This window comes from Anguilla anguilla, chromosome 6, assembly GCF_013347855.1.
Source record: "Anguilla anguilla isolate fAngAng1 chromosome 6, fAngAng1.pri, whole genome shotgun sequence".
NCBI classification, from domain to species: domain Eukaryota; kingdom Metazoa; phylum Chordata; class Actinopteri; order Anguilliformes; family Anguillidae; genus Anguilla; species Anguilla anguilla.
The window spans coordinates 30,546,698-30,563,887 of NC_049206.1; the positions used below are offsets into that span (position 1 = coordinate 30,546,698).

Genomic DNA, 17,190 nt, shown 5'->3' on the forward strand with positions numbered 1-17,190 from the left:
ATTATTTTTCTACTATTGCTTTTGCAACTGTACTGTATAATACTTATGGATCCTTCTGCACCAAATCTCGCTGGTCTTTCGCCAAACATATAGACTGTATTATCACATACCATCTACACATTCATTTAACAGCTATTTCCTTGGTGGCTAATGCCATTGCCTTCAAATCACAAAGTCAGAGCATTGAATCCAATCTAATACTCAGGCATATCTTTAATTTCTTACGCACACTTATTTAATAACTAATACTTTCCAACTGCTTTTTAACTATTGGTTTTGCAGTCATCAGAATATAACAATCTTCAACGCTTAAGTTTGGCAAAACTCACGCATGGGAGGCCATATGCATTTCGTGACGGCAGAATTTATTGATTTTCATTAAAACTTACAATTGCTGAAAACTGTGCCATTTCTACTCACTACTTCTTCACTTGGCTACTGTAGTAAACATTACTATCAGCAAACACCACGTTTCCAAATTCAGGTTACCTTGCCCTGTTCTCTATCTGCTGACATACAAACAATTACTATGTCTGTAGGCTACTATCTACAACCCCCCATTAAAAACATTCCATTTAAAAACATGACTCATTCATTATTATAACTAGTACTAGACTACATGAAAAAAGTACATTTGTACAACAGGTCTTTACTGCTATTTTATGCATTGTTTCAACAGCTACATATATCACTGTCAGATACCATCTGCTTTATATACCGTTCAATAAGGAAACTCATCTCAATCATGGTTACTATATTTTCTTTGTACAATAGTCTGTGATCATGTCAAACTTTATCTAAATGCCCATTCTGCAGAAAACACTGTTTCAACTATTCAATTAAATCATTTGTGTTCATTTCCTTGGCACTACTACTGTTAATTTCTCATATGCAAAGACTGCTGGGAAATGTGTCTGTGCATGCCATTGTCCAATGTCAAATCTTATATTTCTCAGAACTGTTACCAAGTTTTGCTTCTCATACTGTCACATAACATCACTGATCTAGTTGAGGAATTCAGCAAAGACGAGTCCTACCTACAGCTCAGCATATGAAGATGCCTTATAAACTTCATAAACACGAAAATTGCATTGCTGAAGAAAAAAACAGAAAAGGAGCAGGACAGAAGGGTACACAAGTTGCCAGCTCAGGAGCTCACCATTTTGTACATGACCGCTCGTTGGATGGCCATCAAATCATTGTGCAGCCTATATAAACTTTCTGTTCTCGCTCTGCCTCTCAATCACACCAGTCTACACATCACATCTGGGACTAGCTGCGATATGCGTGTTGGCATGTATGTGTGTGTACGCATACTTCTCACAGTCTACATTTATATGCACTGCATATTAGTTCCTCATTACAAACACATTGCAAAAAGAAATGATATCTGAAGAAAAACAAGTTTTCAATATACAAAAATACCAAGTTACTCTCACATACAAACCACTATAAGTCATTACCACTTGCAATAAATACACATAAAAAATATTTAGGCCAATGAAATAGCCTACATATTGCACCTTACAGACCTATCCAGACATATGTTTGCCTCAATTATGTACTAATAGCTTGCTAGTCACATGAAGTTTTGCCAAATAAGTACAATAGTATCATTTCTTCTGAAATGCTACAGAATAACTTCAGAATTCTTTCAGAACATAATTTTCTAAACAAACCTATTTTATTCATGCATTTAATTCAAGATATGCTTCCCATACACCCAAAGCACTGCATGTAGGCAGTTGTTTCAACATATTGTGTAGTCATTACAAAAAATATACATTGGTGTAATGCAGCTGAAATTATTCAGCAACATTATTCCCACTATAAATTATTGCCATTTCACACTTCGATATGACACATATGCTTTGAATGACCATATTCTCTTCACATGGTCAGATGAAAAAACACAGGGCCAAGTTACTTGAAATCATTCAGGAAGAATTGGGTAGCAGCACTGCTTTGGAACACAGCATGTTTAATTTATGTTAGGTAAGATAACCAATATTGATTATTGTACCTTGGCGTAATTTTGATATCAGTAGGCTACTCTTAATGGCCTAGATTTTGCAAGTGGTAATGACTTATAGTGGTTTGTATGTGTGAGTAATTTTTGTATGTTGAAAATGTGTTTTTCTTCATATTTTAAACACTTTGGCAAAGTTATCTGTCCCAGAGGCTGTTGCTCTGGCTAGCCGTCCATGGGATGAATGGATCCGTTCTATCTGCAGCAATAACATCATTAGTGTGCCTGACTCCAATTTTTTTGCATGTGATAACGGCCTTCTTGCGCTCCAAAGTGGAATCATTGATCCAAAGAACTGCCATACCTAGAGAGCTCTTACTGCTCATCATCCAAATGTCAGCTGAGGTAATCTACCTCTCTAAATGTGTACATCGGATTAGACTCCATCAAACCATATTCTCTGTCAAGGTAGCTAGCATATGTCTTCGCACCTTGTCATTGCTCCTCGTAGGTAATTTTTCAATAATGTGTCTAAATAAGGGAGAATCAACTGTGGAAATGGGTAACATCTCTTCCATGATATACCCAGCCACAAGCTTCCACAGTTTTTTTTTTAACTTTATGGCCATCCACCATCTTGTCCTGTTCTGAAATCTAACTTTGGCTGTTTTGGCAGCAGCGCATGAGGCCTCTTCATCAGCGAGTTGTTTTCTTGTTTTTCACTGAGGTTCACATTACTGTGTTGCCATATTAGATGTTTAGATAAATTAGGCTAGATGTTGTGTTTTTGCTCTGGAAAGCATTTTTCTGTCTAACAAAATGTTTACAAAGGACAACGATTTTAAATCCTTGACTGTGATTAAGTCACAATCTGCTGAAAGTATACATCTCAATCTCCATTTTTTGTTTTGTTTTAACTGATGTAATTCTGCCCACCTACTGAATTTGAAATTGTAATCCATTACACTACTCGTTACTGAAAAAAGGAACAGCATTACTATAATGCCTTACTGAGTAACACGTTATTGCCCAACACTGCTTAGAAGGCAACCAACACCAAGTTCAAATATCAAGTGTAATTACGAGCACTGGAACACAGTAGCCAGTTACAATGTAAATACTTAGTGCAAAGTTCACTGGTGCAAATTGCGTGGATTCCTGAAAAAATGCTCTTTGTACTAAACAATATTGTAAAAAAACAAAAAATGTTTAGTCAAGGAAAGAAAAAGAAATAGTCTTACAACTGTCATTGTTTTTGAAAAGTTCACTGCACTAGCTGTGCATGAAGTAAAGACCTCTGACTAGTACTGCGTATCTTCTGAATCTCATCCATCCAGTCGACATTTAACCTCTGTTGAGACAAGGAAAGTCAAGGGAGGCAGAGTCTCCAGGGTGTTGATTGCTTGCAGGGCCATTTTATGTCTCTTTCTTTCTTATTGGCCTAGTATGGGTCGAGTTTATAAACCGAGCGTGGTAAATTATTTTAGCACCTTTTGCTAGATTTACTTGTGTGCCTCAAATCACTTCTACAAGAAATAGTCAGTGCTACTGTCTACTCTATAGTGTTCTGGTGCATGCCGTTACTCTCCTCATTTCCACTTGGTGTTGCTTCCCAAAATAGCCCTGTGTGTGGCATTGGATAAAATGACCTTACACATGAATAAATGTTAAATTATGTACTTTTCAGGAAGCTGTGGTGAGATTCTTTTCTTTCTGTAGTTCCAGCCCCAAAGGCCTGCATCGCTCTTGTTTACACCAGAGCTTGGGATCACCCAGAGGTATGCCTGGAACTTGCTTGGGAATTCCATACCTGAGGTGGAAAGATGTCTGAAATGCTTTCTTTAGCATGGAGGGTATCTCCCCCAGGGCGGTTTTTCAGAGAAACTCTCTCTCTATATCGATTATGGTCCCAAGAGACTGATTTCCTTGTTCATCATTTGGGCTCCTCTCAGTGTTTTTGAGTGTTGAGACTGAATGAGAAGCTAAGGACAAAAGGAGGCCCCTGATCCAGACGGACCCAGTGATTTTAAGGGGTTTAGCGATAAAAACGCCATGAAATATCTTTTTGTGGATGGCCTGGAAGGCCACCTCTTCAAAAGTGTGCAATTTGGCAGAAAACGGCAATACAAAGCATTGCGCAATCTGTGCCATCCAGTTTGTAACCCCAGTCAACCATGGTTGAACCCTTTTCAATCAAATTTGCCAATTAAGTTGTACAGAACATACCCTTAACTTATTGATTTACAATTATATCAAGCACAGCAGCAAAGATCAGTTGAACAGCAATTTAGAGTTTTGCCTTTCATCTACAGCATATGGATGCATGGATGATTTTTTTTTTTTTTTTTCAGAATCGTTCCAAAAAGTTTTTTTTCAAACAAACGTATTTTTGGCTCTGTGTGAGATTTAATGGTACAAGTCACATCTACAGGATATACTGGATTACATCATGATGATAAAGACATTAAAATGTCTTTGTAATGCATTTTTCATGTATTTATTATTATTAAGAATGTATTGACTTTAATTACTTAATTGTTATAAAGACATTAAAAATGTTTTGTAATAATATATTTCTTAAATGTCAAATGAATACGCTAAGGCAGATGTGGGTAAAAATGTCTTTGTGGGTTTGTCAAGTACATGTATACGCACATGCACTCTGTGGCCACCTTATTAGGTACACCTACTGTATCTAGTACCAGGTAGAACCTCATTTTGCTTCCAGAACAGCCTGAATTCTTTGCGGTACGGATTAAACAAAGCACTGGAAAGATTCTTTATGGATTTTGGTCCATGCTTACTCGATAGCATCACGCAGTTCCCGCTGATTTTACTGCAGTAATGCTGATTTTAATGCAGTAGCCGAAAAACACTTCCGGTAAAAAATAATTCACTTTCAAATAGCCAAAACAGACTTCTGGCAATACCTCGCAAAATATCTATTGAACTCTCCCGGCGTTCATTGGATACAAAGAGATTATAATTCTACGTGTTTACCTGAAATACGTTGTTCAAAGCAAGCTCAATGCATCTATCTGAAAAGTCTGTGTTGCATTTTACCCAGGTCTGCCTTATTTACTTTTTATTATTATTAATTCATTTAGATGGGTTCACTTGGAACATATTTTTCCTTGGTGTGATGTTGAATGTTTACATAAATAAAGTTGGTTACACAACGATGTGATTTGATTGATTCGGAATTTTATTCAATGTTTACAATATTATGATACTAAATTGTTTCTGTGACAAGCATAATTGAACACAAAATGTGAGGCAATGTAGTGATAGGTATATTTTCTCTTGAGCCTGTCAGTCCTTTTCCCCGTCTTGTTAAAAGAAATGAAACGCAACTCAATTAAAGAAACACGCTCTCGGTGTGAGCTCCGGGACTCTGCCCCAAACTGTGGAGAGCAGCACACCTTTAAGCACCTGGGCTGACTAGCTAACACAACCCAAGTGCGTGTGCTCTCCACCAGCCGGCACAGCCGAGACCAGTCTGGTTCACCGCCGGACTGAATGCCACAGATATGTAGCCAACATTAGTTGGTTTATCCAACTGAAGCCCCATAGATGTTTAGTTATTTTATTTCATTTATTCTCATTCTTTATTAAAGTTCTTATTTGTTTTTATAATATTATCCTTAATTCCTTATTATTCTATTTTCCTGGCTGTTATTTTTCATTTGTTGATCTTACCATAGGCTGCCTTTAATTCTTATATTTTTAACTTGGATTGGATGCATATTTTATATTCAAATATTTCTATTTATCTTGCTTTTTTGTTTTTGACTTAAATACTTTTTCTGTGAATTCCTACATGTTAATTGTTTATTATGAATTACAAATAAGACTAATTTCATTGCTACGACCTGTTTGTACTGTATAATTAAGGGCAATGCCGTTTCTCAGCACAAGCAATACAACAGAATGCTATACAGATACATTGGGTTTTGTATAGAGAAATGGTCCACATGCTCATTTTATTTTTTTACCAAATGTGGAGACTATGCCCTCATAACACTGTTTAAAAAGTTCTAATTATCATCAATATTACCATTAATGTCATTATAAATATCCCAGTGACCCTATTTTTCAAAAAACTGAACACTTCTTTCGCAAACATACCATTTCCTGTTTGCATTTGTGTTGCTGCTGCTCGCAGCAGCCATTAGTATGCCTACACTCCTCAAGTCGTTCTTTTTCCGTAAACTTCTTTTTGAGTTTTCGTACCAGTTAAATTCTTCAGTTAGATTACATTTGCTAGCTAGTTTTTACCAAACAGCAACTAAAAGAAAACAACTCTTGTACAAGGTAATGTTTTATTCCGTGGGCCAGCAAGGGGGCAGTCTTACCTCTGTTCGAATAAACCCCAATGCCCCAGTGCAGTGACGTGTACACTGTGCTGTAGGAGATGCCATCTTTCAGATGAGACGTTAAACTGAGGTCCTGACTCACTGTGGTCATTAAAGATCCAATTATGCTCATCGCAAAAAGTAGGGGGTTCCCAGGCATCCTAGATAAATTTTCAACATGGATCTCTCAACCTGCTACCTAATCATCTCCTGATTTATTTGGCTAAAAATAGTCTCCGCCTCAGCTGATGTATGGTGAGCATTCTGGTGCAAATTGGCTGCCGTGCATCACCCAGGAGGGTGCTACATATTGGTGGTGGCTGTTCCCCCTGTAAAGCACTTTGAGTTTCTGGAAAAGTGCTATATAAATGCAATGTTTCATTAATTCATTCATTATTTATATATCAGAACAAAATAAAACCAAAATTAATCAGGATTCAGATTATAATAAACTACAGTTAATGTTAGCAGCTTAACAACATCTAACGATAGTTATGGTTGCTCCGGAGAGGGTAAAAAAACTGAAAAAACCTCCTGTCAGCAAGAAGTCTAGTTTGTGAGCCAAGTGCTTAATAGAGAAAAAATAGAAAATTCCCTCTCTGTCACCCAATGACAACAAAGATTTTAACCTTATGAGCAAAACTGCCTTGCCTTGCTTATAAAATGTGGGTTTTAAAAACCCAAACTAATTATCAAATACACACTTGAAAGCATAATACAATCCACCAACAAACTCTCCATTACCAAACTGGTAGTGCCTATCAGGCATAAGCAATTTCGCAAGAGCAAACCCTCAAGAAAGAGCAATTCTTCAAGCAAAAGCAATCCATCAAGAAAAAGCAAGATGAGGTCGTGGGTTCGAATCTCAGCTTGGGGCCTTTCTGTGCGGAGTTTGCATGTTCTCCGGGTACTCCGGTTTCCTCCCACACTCAAAGACATACATGTTAGGTGCACTCCTGCAGTTGCCCTTGACCAAGGCACTGGCCTCAGAACTGGAGTTGGTCCCCGGGCGCTGCTCCTAAGTAACTAGGATGGGCCAAAATGCAGAGGACAAATTACCCCACAGGGTTAAATAAAGTATATCTAAAAATCATCTATCTGAAGCTAGTTGGTGTGTGCTCACCTTGCTGTAGTCTTCACCTTATATCCATTATTTGTGTCTCTGTATTCAGTCAGAAGAACATTACTGCAGTCGGGCACTAATTTTTATTTTTTTGTTGCTAGTTTTAATTAATGGTTTATAGACAGAAGTTTATATGCGTGAGTAGCTTGGCATTTTTGTAAGTTAAAAAGATGTTCTTGTGCAGACATATACTGAGCAAGGCGCCTAACCCCAATTGCTCCCAATGAGCTGGTTGGCGCATTGCATGGCTGCTTTTTGCCGTTGGTGTGTGAGTTTGTGCGTGAATGGGTGAATGGGAGGCATTCACTGTAAAGCAATTTCTGCAGTAGTTGCTAGAAAATGTGCTATATAAAGGCAGTTCATTTGCCATTCCCATTGATAAATGAAGTCCATTCTATTCCCTCCACACTTTGCTTGTAGTCATCACTCTGATGCAAGTGAATCTTGGTCTCATTTAGCCACATGACCTTCCAGAACTGTGCATGATCTTTTCGGTGCTTTTAAGCAAGCTGTAACCCAGCCATTCTGTTGTTCAGCAAAGTAGTGGTTTGCATCAGTCTTCTGTCCACAGTAGTCACTGACACATACACACCTGCCTCCTGAAGGGTGTTTCTGTTCAAACATATATATAGGCTATATATATATATAATACCCAAAGAGCTGTATGGACAAATAAGTAAAAGGATAACCAGCCAAATGAGAATGCAAGCTGATACACTGTTCTTTGGCATTGCCTTTGTTCAGAAAAGAAAGTAATTGCAGTTACCTGAAGTGAAGTTGAGACAAAGCAGTGTCTGTCATCTCCCAGCAGCTGTGTGCTGGGGTTACTATGATGGGGCAGGCAGTGCTGGGGTGCAGAGCCTCTTCTGCCATAGAAAGAGGATTGAATGCTGATGGTTGTGCTGGGTGGACAGTGTACTGAGAAGTATTCTCCATCGCAGGCCTGTTCTGTGTAGTTCCTCAAGACTTTGGACAGGTAGCCTGAGAGGCAAAACCATGGCAACAGTCAGTACCTGCACTAAAACTACATTATACAGTCACTCATTTAGCTTGATCAGTTCATGCTTCCCAAAGCTCTTTACTGCAGCCTCCATACTCAGCTGTATTTGGACCCTAATCATTTATTTTTTAAGTGGGGCACTCATGGAATTGTGGGAAGACATTCTTCAATGGGCATTGCAGAACATTTACATTTAACATGTAGGTGCATGTGAATGGAGAAAACCAGAAAATTTCCAAGAATAACAATAGTGTACCACTAAGCAGCATCTCACTAGAACCTTCAAGACCAATTCACAGCCACACTGACTGAAGCAGGTACCACTGAAATCTGTACGACTTTTTAAAAAAAATGTATAGAATTATAACTTCTTTGTCTTCCATTTTCAACGGGGACATGTTTAGTCTCATGTCACATTGAATGGCATTGCAGACAGCATAAGATCTTGAATTGCATTGAAGACAACATGAGCTGCAACATGTCTACCTTGAAAATGAAAAAAGTAAGTAGTAAAAAAAAAAAATTAATTAATTAATTGCAATCCCTCGTGTGATTAATCATTGGAGGGCGGGCCTATGTGCACTTTTTATTCAAAAATGAGTTATCATGGAAATGTCATTTATCATGTTAAAACAACGGTGCAATACAATACACTGCAATGTTACGGGACCTGAAAATGCTAACGCTTAATATCTCAAAGTTATAATCTACAGATGGTATAGTATCTTTCTGAGCCCCCATGTAGCATGCTAGCTGACTCAGAGGTGTGCAAAATGCTTGCTGCATGATACACCCAAGATGAGGTGTATGCTGTGTTCTGGCTTAGTCAGAATATTTTGGAGTGTCTTCAAGGTGATTGCCTTCACGGATGATTAGTTATGCTACACTTTGACAAGCCCAGACAAATGGCTAACTTCATTCCTGAAGCGGCTGTTTGCCTCCTGAGGACTAAGAGTTGCTTTTCTGGGGTAGCCACTCCCCATTCACCATCAGAGGAGAGAAAGTAGACATTCTTCTGATTGGTTCACTGGTTCAGGCCCTTTTAATAAAATTAATTCAGTTAGGGAATTAACTAAGCCATTTCATGGGAAAGTCTCCCAGGATGTCGGGACTACAAATATATGTTGATGAATGTCAAGAACCGCATGTAGAGATCAGCAGGAAAGCCACAAGAACCTCAAACACAAAGGTTACAGAGCATAAAAAACAAAGGGCCCCCCAAAAGGTCTCATGCATACACAAAACAGGAATTTGTCCAAATTATTCTAATACTTCAGAGCTATATGTATACTGACAAACTGGCAAAATTGTTTTTTCATTCCAGATTTATCAATAGAGATCAACTGAGGATCTGACATTTTTGTACATTTTATTGAGATCAATCAGTAATGTGTATATTCAAGGATAATTTTTAATATTTTCTCCTTCTTGTTCTGCTAATTCAAACCATCTTTGGTCCCTATAATCTAGGCCTGTACATTTATTTTTCCTCTTTTTTTATATGTAAAACACTTCTCACAAAGGATTAAAGTACTTTACAGACATTCTGGGCCCAGGTCCCAAAGCCACTGGCAATAGTAGAAACCCTGGGTGGCCTCAGATCCTGACTCAGGCCATCCACTCCTGGCATACACTGTGAAAACTAATTAAATGGTGGCAGACAGTTCAAAAAATATTTTTAAATGAAATATAAATCCTTCCCTTGACAGAAACGGATTATAACAACTTGCTCATTTAATTATGACTGAAGATAACTACAAGTCTACCTTCACAAATACAGTTTCATGAGTGCAGTGATAACCTCAATTAACTTCCAAAACTGTGTTTGCAATGAAAGAGGCCACAATGAAGCAAAAAATTGCTTTTACTCTTAAGTCAAAGCTAGAGCCAACTTTTCAGTGAATCCAGTCCACAGTTTCATAATTCTGCAATTAGCCTAATTACAATGCTGTGGTAAATTAAATACATTTCTCTTAACTAAGAAAGACCTGGACAGCAGAGTGAAAATGTAATCCACAGAAACCACTCAAGCATATAAAAACAAGACGAGGTTAAAACCTAGTATATGGCTGGACCTAACACATGTGATCCGGCCGACCAATGGTGCAACTTCATCACTCACTCAGTCAGTCACAGACTTTCGTGTTTGTAGGGCTGGCCCCCACTACAATTCCAAAAACTTCCTCTTTCATTCACAGAAGTTTTTAGGACCTAAGGCAATGTCTTCCATAAAAGTTTAAAAATGACTTCAGAAACAAACACTAGAATGATTTTATATTTTTCATGTCACAAAGAATATTATTATGCACACTCTTGATGAAGATTAGGAAAGAATGGCACTGAACTTCAGCTTGAATTTTGGAGAGTACTGTATTACTAAAACTAGACATAACTTAAGACATGATATCCATCTTTTTTTGTTTTCAACATAGAAAATATACCATTGCTTTATACATTTATTCTAAATCATATGCTGTTTAATGTCCTTTTGTCTTTTGAAGTGCACCTGTACACACAGGAAAATAATCAGAGGTGCACTTGTCTGTAGATGAATCTATTTCCATTAATTCTTTATTGTAAAATAAGTTGTTCACTTTAAACCCTTAAGGCCTACTCTGAATTGTTATTTCGTTATGTTTTGTTTTCATCATGGAAAAAGGGGTCGTAACGAATATGTTTTGTTGACTAAATTAACGCCGTCTGATAAGTAGGATATTTTTATCGCTGTGAAATGGCATAGAGACGTCGTAGAAATATTGGTAATTTCGGACAAGCAGTTAGCTTCTCTTCAAAACTTCCGACTTTGGTCACGTAGTGTGCTGCTGACATCACTTGGCACTACTCAAGGTATAGGCTACTGCTCGTCACTAGAACCGCGGAGTCAACTGACCCCTTGCAGAGTAAAATGGAATGTATTTTGTTCATGTTTATTCCACGTGTCTGTCATTCCTGTTTTCTAAAAAACTTGCTCTTCTACTATCTATGTAAATAGAATTCTAAAACAACACTTGGAAGACTGTTTTTATGGTTTGTTTTAGGTGTTATGGGAAAAGTCTTTTTTTTGGAGGGGGGTTATAGGGAATGTTTGCAATTATGTCTGCTTATGATATGGTAAAATGTTTGTTTCTATCTGCATATGACATGGTAAATGCAGCCTGAGCAAATAGGGCTATATTTCCATTTTATTCTCGTTATTTCCCGTTAATTTCCATAAATTCCTGTTAATTCCCATGGAAAGTTTCCATCCTTGAATATTCCTGGAATTTTGCAATCGTAAACAGTCCACATTGTCAAAAGCTTGGTAAATAATTCAGGAGCCAATGTTCAGGCCCTCACCCAATAGAAAAAAAGTGCATAAACACATGATACAAGAGCAAAACTGAAGAAGCTTAATTTTGTTTTCCCCTACAATTTCTCCCATATTTAATCAGCAGTTGCACCACTATACACCAGGTTCTTTAGACTAATCAAATGGTCAGCTGCTGCAATTGTTCAGTCCTCTATGGTTCTTAACTGCAAGAGGTTCCAGGTGGTAACAGGAAATTGTGATACTATATTGTAGTTTATGATCTTTCACAAAAAGCATGCCTCAAGGAGACAGCATCTATTATAACAGTATTGTTCTTGGTTATGCTCCTTCATGAATATTGATATGATTAAGCAAATTGGAATGTTTCAAGTTTAGCGCCTCTCAAAAACTGTACTCGAGCAAATATAGCTGCAAGTGGCAACTGTTGGGGTCTATTGGTCAAATGGTTCACAACTGCAAGATCTTTTTTAGAATTTCAAGATGTAATGAATGACACAAAACACCTGACTATGAAGAATCTTTCAATGGAACAAATTTTAATGTAGGGAAAATATTTGAGTTAGGCAAAAATATGAAAGATACACGCTTCATCTGATATTGGTGCTATTGAAATATTGAAATGAAAGTTTCCTTCAGGACGCATGTGTTATTCAGAGATTATGCGAAGCATATGCTCAGAAGATAGCAGGAATCAGATACACCAGAAGACACTAGATTACATAGGACAGCAGAAGGACCACAAAACAATAGAAGTGAAAGAGTTCACAAGGCTGCACAATATTTTAATAACTGGTATTTTTGTAAAATATGTAGGTATAAAAATAATAAACATAAATGGTAAACAGAATGTTTATCCCCCCCTAAACATAAACAAACTGGTGTTACGTTCAGGTAACAGTAAACATGTAAATATAAACCCATAAGAACACTTTCTTAGGTGCCCCTATAATGATATTTAAAAATTAAACAATTTTATTCACTTTACACAATCACAATTAAAATAAAAAATGAGGTATTCACTCAGTTCCAGGTTTCGCAATCAATTACACAGATGATGGTCTGCTCATCTTACCCCACTGGCAGAGGAGCATATGAACCTGAAATGTGGGGAATTGTTCTCCTAGAAGGGAAATGATTCAATATTTTACAAGCAATTTTGTCTGGAACATCACCATCCAATTGTGGAACTCAATCCCAAAAAAATAAAATAAACTACCTGAATATATAAACAAGGCCAAGACTTATACTCACTCATACACAATGAACATTGGCAAAAGGTAAGTATAAAAACATAGCAGGCTATTTTCTCTGTTGTACAACAATAATGAATCACAATCTTGTAATTTATCTAAAAAATAATAGTGCCTATCTTCCATTTACCATGAAATGCCAAGTTAACTAAGCATCACATTAAACCAAGGTTAACATACAGTGCAATTTATTCATGCTAACTAAAAAGCAACAACAACAATATAACAGTAACTACGTCATACTAGCAACAGAATAACAGTAACTGTATAACATAACATATAATGACGAAAACAGGCCGTTCAGCCCAACAATGCTCGCCATTTTCCTAACTAAATTAGCGCTCTGATTAGGCTACCTACAGACTAGATAGTATCTAACACTCTATCAAGCCTAGTCTTGAAAATCCCCAGAGTTTTCTGCCTCTACTACATGACCTGGCAGGCTATTCCACACATTGACTACTCTCTGTGTGAAAAAATTCTTCCTAATGTCTGTATGGAATCTACCTTTCGTTAATTTCCATTTATGTCCCCTTGTTCTACTAACAGAACTCATCCTGAAGAATCTCTTGTATTTCACTTTGTTGATCCCCTTTATGAATTTAAAAGCCTCAATCAAATCACCCCTGAGTCTCTATTTACTAAGCTTGAAGAGGTTAAGCATCTTAAATCTTTCCTCTTAGCTTTTAATCTTTCATACCAGGAATCAATTTTGTTGCTCTTCTTTGAACTTTTTTCAGAGCCTCTATATCTTTCTTGTAGTATGTTCCCCAGAACTGCACACAATACTCTAAGTGTGGTCTAACAAATGTATTGTATAAGATAAGTATAACTTCCTTGGATTTATACTCAATACTTTGGCTATATATACAGCATCCTGTTGGCCTTTTTTTACAGCACAGTGCCTAGAACCAGAAAGGCTCTGATCAACCATTACTCTTAAGTCTTTTTCAAACTGAGCACATTCTAATTTTGTTCCTCCCATAAAGTAATCCTGCCTAATGTTTTTATTTCTCACATGCAGAACTTTACATTTGTCTATATTTAATTTGCCAGGTTTTCCACCCCACTTTTGGATTTTATTTAAATCTTCGATTACTTCAGTAGCTTCCAAACTATTAAGCTGGGCCTCCCTGTTTTGTATCATATGCAAATTTGAATATGTACTTTCTATGTCCCTGTCGAGGTCATTGATATAAATGAGGAAGAGCAGTGGTCACCGATCCTTGTGGGACTCCACTTGCAACAGTTCCCTGCTCAGATAATATCCCTCCTACAACTCTTTGTGTTCTACCCTGTAGCCAGTTCTAAATCCACTCTGAAATACATCCTCTAATTCCTACTTCATTTTACTAAGTCTCTCATGTGGTACCTTATCAAATGCCTTTTGGAAATCTAAGTAGATCAGGGTGTAAAATCAACACCCGCCACCCGCCAAAAGCAGGTTATTTTGCAGAGTGGCTGGTAAATTTGTGAGGCTCACAGCCACAGTGGCGGATGCCCAAACTTTGTCTGTACTGTGTTATCAAGTTATTTACATGGCAGTAACCTGGCAACCCATCTCGCATCATGGCCCCAAGACGATATTTTAATGAGACGTGGCGACATGATCAGGTGTTCGAGCCGTCTAGCAAAAAGTATTGCTCCCAGTGCCACTGTCGTATTTAGCCTTCAGCGGAGACTGAGCTGAAAATTGGTGGGGCGCAAAACTTTCCTTTAAACTAATCATTGATCTCAAACTGTTTTAATTAATTTTCAGTGATTAACAAGCATGCAAACGATCTGACTAATCAATTGGAAAGTGACACACAGCTTCTTTCTTCGCATTGTGTTAGGGAGATTAAATGATAAATGTGATTTAGAAAAATCAGTTTTAATCACTAATCAGTGGCGGAAACTTCCCGATTTTCCTTGAGTATCAATACAATGAATCCACTAAATAGGCTACTCAATAGGCTACTATCATATATAGCCTGCTCTTCCTCAAATAGGCAGTTTTAGCGAGCAGCCTAGGCCTTATAGCCTACATTTATTTTCATTCGCAGTACGAAATTGTGCACATTTTTAATCAACATTATTTGCGGATACATGCACTTCTTTCTCTGCACTCATATTTATGGCAAATATCTGCAATGCGTAGATTGTAAACAATCTTGAAGTGCAGGTTTTGTTTTTGCTGGTTATTCTGTAAGCTAACACGGTAGATAACAGACTGGTGTATCTTGTTTGTTAAGTGTAGACTACTTGGTGATTAAAACGGATTTTTAACGGGTAGATTGAATTTATGATTTAATCCCCTAACACGGTATGAAGACGCTGTGTGTTAGGCTACTTGCCATTTGATTAGTCCGATCGTTGGCACGCTTGATAATAAAGGAAAAATTAATGAAAACAGGTTGAGATCAATGATTAGTTTAAAGGAAAGTTTTGCGCCCCACCAATTTTCAGCTCAGTCGCCGCTGCTTTAATATTGATTTTTAAAAAGTGACTGGTAAAAAAGGTGAGTGGCTGGTAGAAGTTAAGAATCTACCAGACACAGTGGCTAGTGCATAAAAAAGTTATTTTACACCCTGAAGTAGATAATATCATATGCCTTGTGATAATCAAAACATTTGTAGCTTCTTCAAAGAATACCAGAAGGTTTGTCAGACATGACCTTACCTTACGAAACCCATGCTGGCTATCCTTAGGATGTTGCTATTTTCAAGAAATACTTCCAACTTGTCTCTAATGATAGATTCCAGTATTTACATGTGATGTAAGTAAGTAATTTAAACTTACAGGCCTGTAGTTTCCTAGATCAGTACAGTCCCCTTTCTTTTATATTGGTATTATATTACCTTGCTTCCAGTCCTCAGGAATTTCTCCAGTTTCTAAGGACTAAAATACCTGCCAGTGATGTAAAAATGATCTCAGCTAACTCTTTGAGTACTCTTAGGTATATGTCATCAAGACCTGCTGCCTTGTTTGTCTTTAGTTTAAGTAATTTATGAAGTACTTCTTTATCCTCTATTTCAATATCTGATAAGACTTTCTGAGTACTGAATATGCCTTCCAGTCTATTAGTAACCTCTTCTCTAGTAAAACTCTCAACAAAATAACTATTTAAGGCATTAGCAATATCTTTACTCTTGGAAAGCAATGCTCCTTCTTCATTCTAGATGCAGCTGATATCCTCTTTGACCTTCCTTTTCCTACAACAGTATTGAAAGATCATTTAGGATTACTGTTTGCATCTTGGGTACTTTGCCTTTCAAAGAGCCTCTTGGCTTCCATAGTTTTTTAACCTTATCACGCATATTACAATATTCAGCCTTATTACTCTCAGTGCTGTCATTTTATATAGGCTATCTTTTACAGTTTTTTTTCTCAAACTCTCCCGTATGTCCATCCACTGGGGGGAGCGCTTTTTCAACTTACTTTTCCTTACCTTTGCATCAAGAATAACCCTTTTGAACCTACCCCACTATTCATTCAGTCTTGCAGTTGGGAGGTTTCACCAAGTCAATATTACATAAATATTCTTGCATCTTGTTGAAATTGGCTTGTCTAAAATTTCTAATTTTGGCCATAGAGGAGGCCTTGTTAAATTGCCATGACACATCAAATCTAACTGCAAAATGATCGCTTGTCCCAAGTGGCTCAATTACCTCTATGCTACAAATTCTGTCTGTATCATTACATAGCACCAGATGTTTTGGATGTCTTAGTTGTTTTAAGCATCTGTTGCTGTAATTGTAAATGTAATTAAAGGATCAGAGAGGATTTTGACAGTGAGTAAACATCTAACAATAAAGGGTCACTATATATTGGAAACATGATAATAAACAGAATCAAATAATATTCAATAAATAGTTAATAAATGTTATATTACTGGCATTTATGGCCTTCGTGTTACTTCTTAGTTATAGAGCATATTGCAGCGATAGTCAACGATATCCCAGTTTCTGACTCAAAACATCCGTAAGAAAGTGGAGAACGGACCTTCAGGCCAGAGGACCATCGTGCTGGATTATATCTATCTGCCCAATGAGATCCTGCTACCTGTGATACATCTGTACACATCTGCTTATAACTCCTCTAAAACTAATAGCTCTTAACTCCCTGCTTTGCTGGAAATAAACGCCTTCTTGCACTTTAACATACCACTTTATGTTTGACTGGGTCTTCTTTCGGGTTGTGG

The 17,190-nt window shown here is 37.3% G+C and overlaps 1 protein-coding gene across 6 annotated transcripts in view; it reads right to left on the reverse strand.

Annotated features, from left to right (window-relative positions):
• LOC118229935 (protein eva-1 homolog C) overlaps positions 1–17,190 on the reverse strand; it is a 173,289-nt gene that overhangs the window by 101,137 nt on the left and 54,962 nt on the right. For 5 of the 6 annotated variants that reach the window (XM_035422496.1, XM_035422495.1, XM_035422494.1 and 2 more), the window contains one exon: positions 8,214–8,428. The exons of the other annotated variant lie outside the window; for it this stretch is intronic. In XM_035422496.1, coding sequence (XP_035278387.1) covers positions 8,214–8,428 — 215 coding nt within the window. The remainder of the gene's footprint in view (positions 1–8,213; positions 8,429–17,190) is intronic. 6 annotated transcript variants of the gene reach the window in all.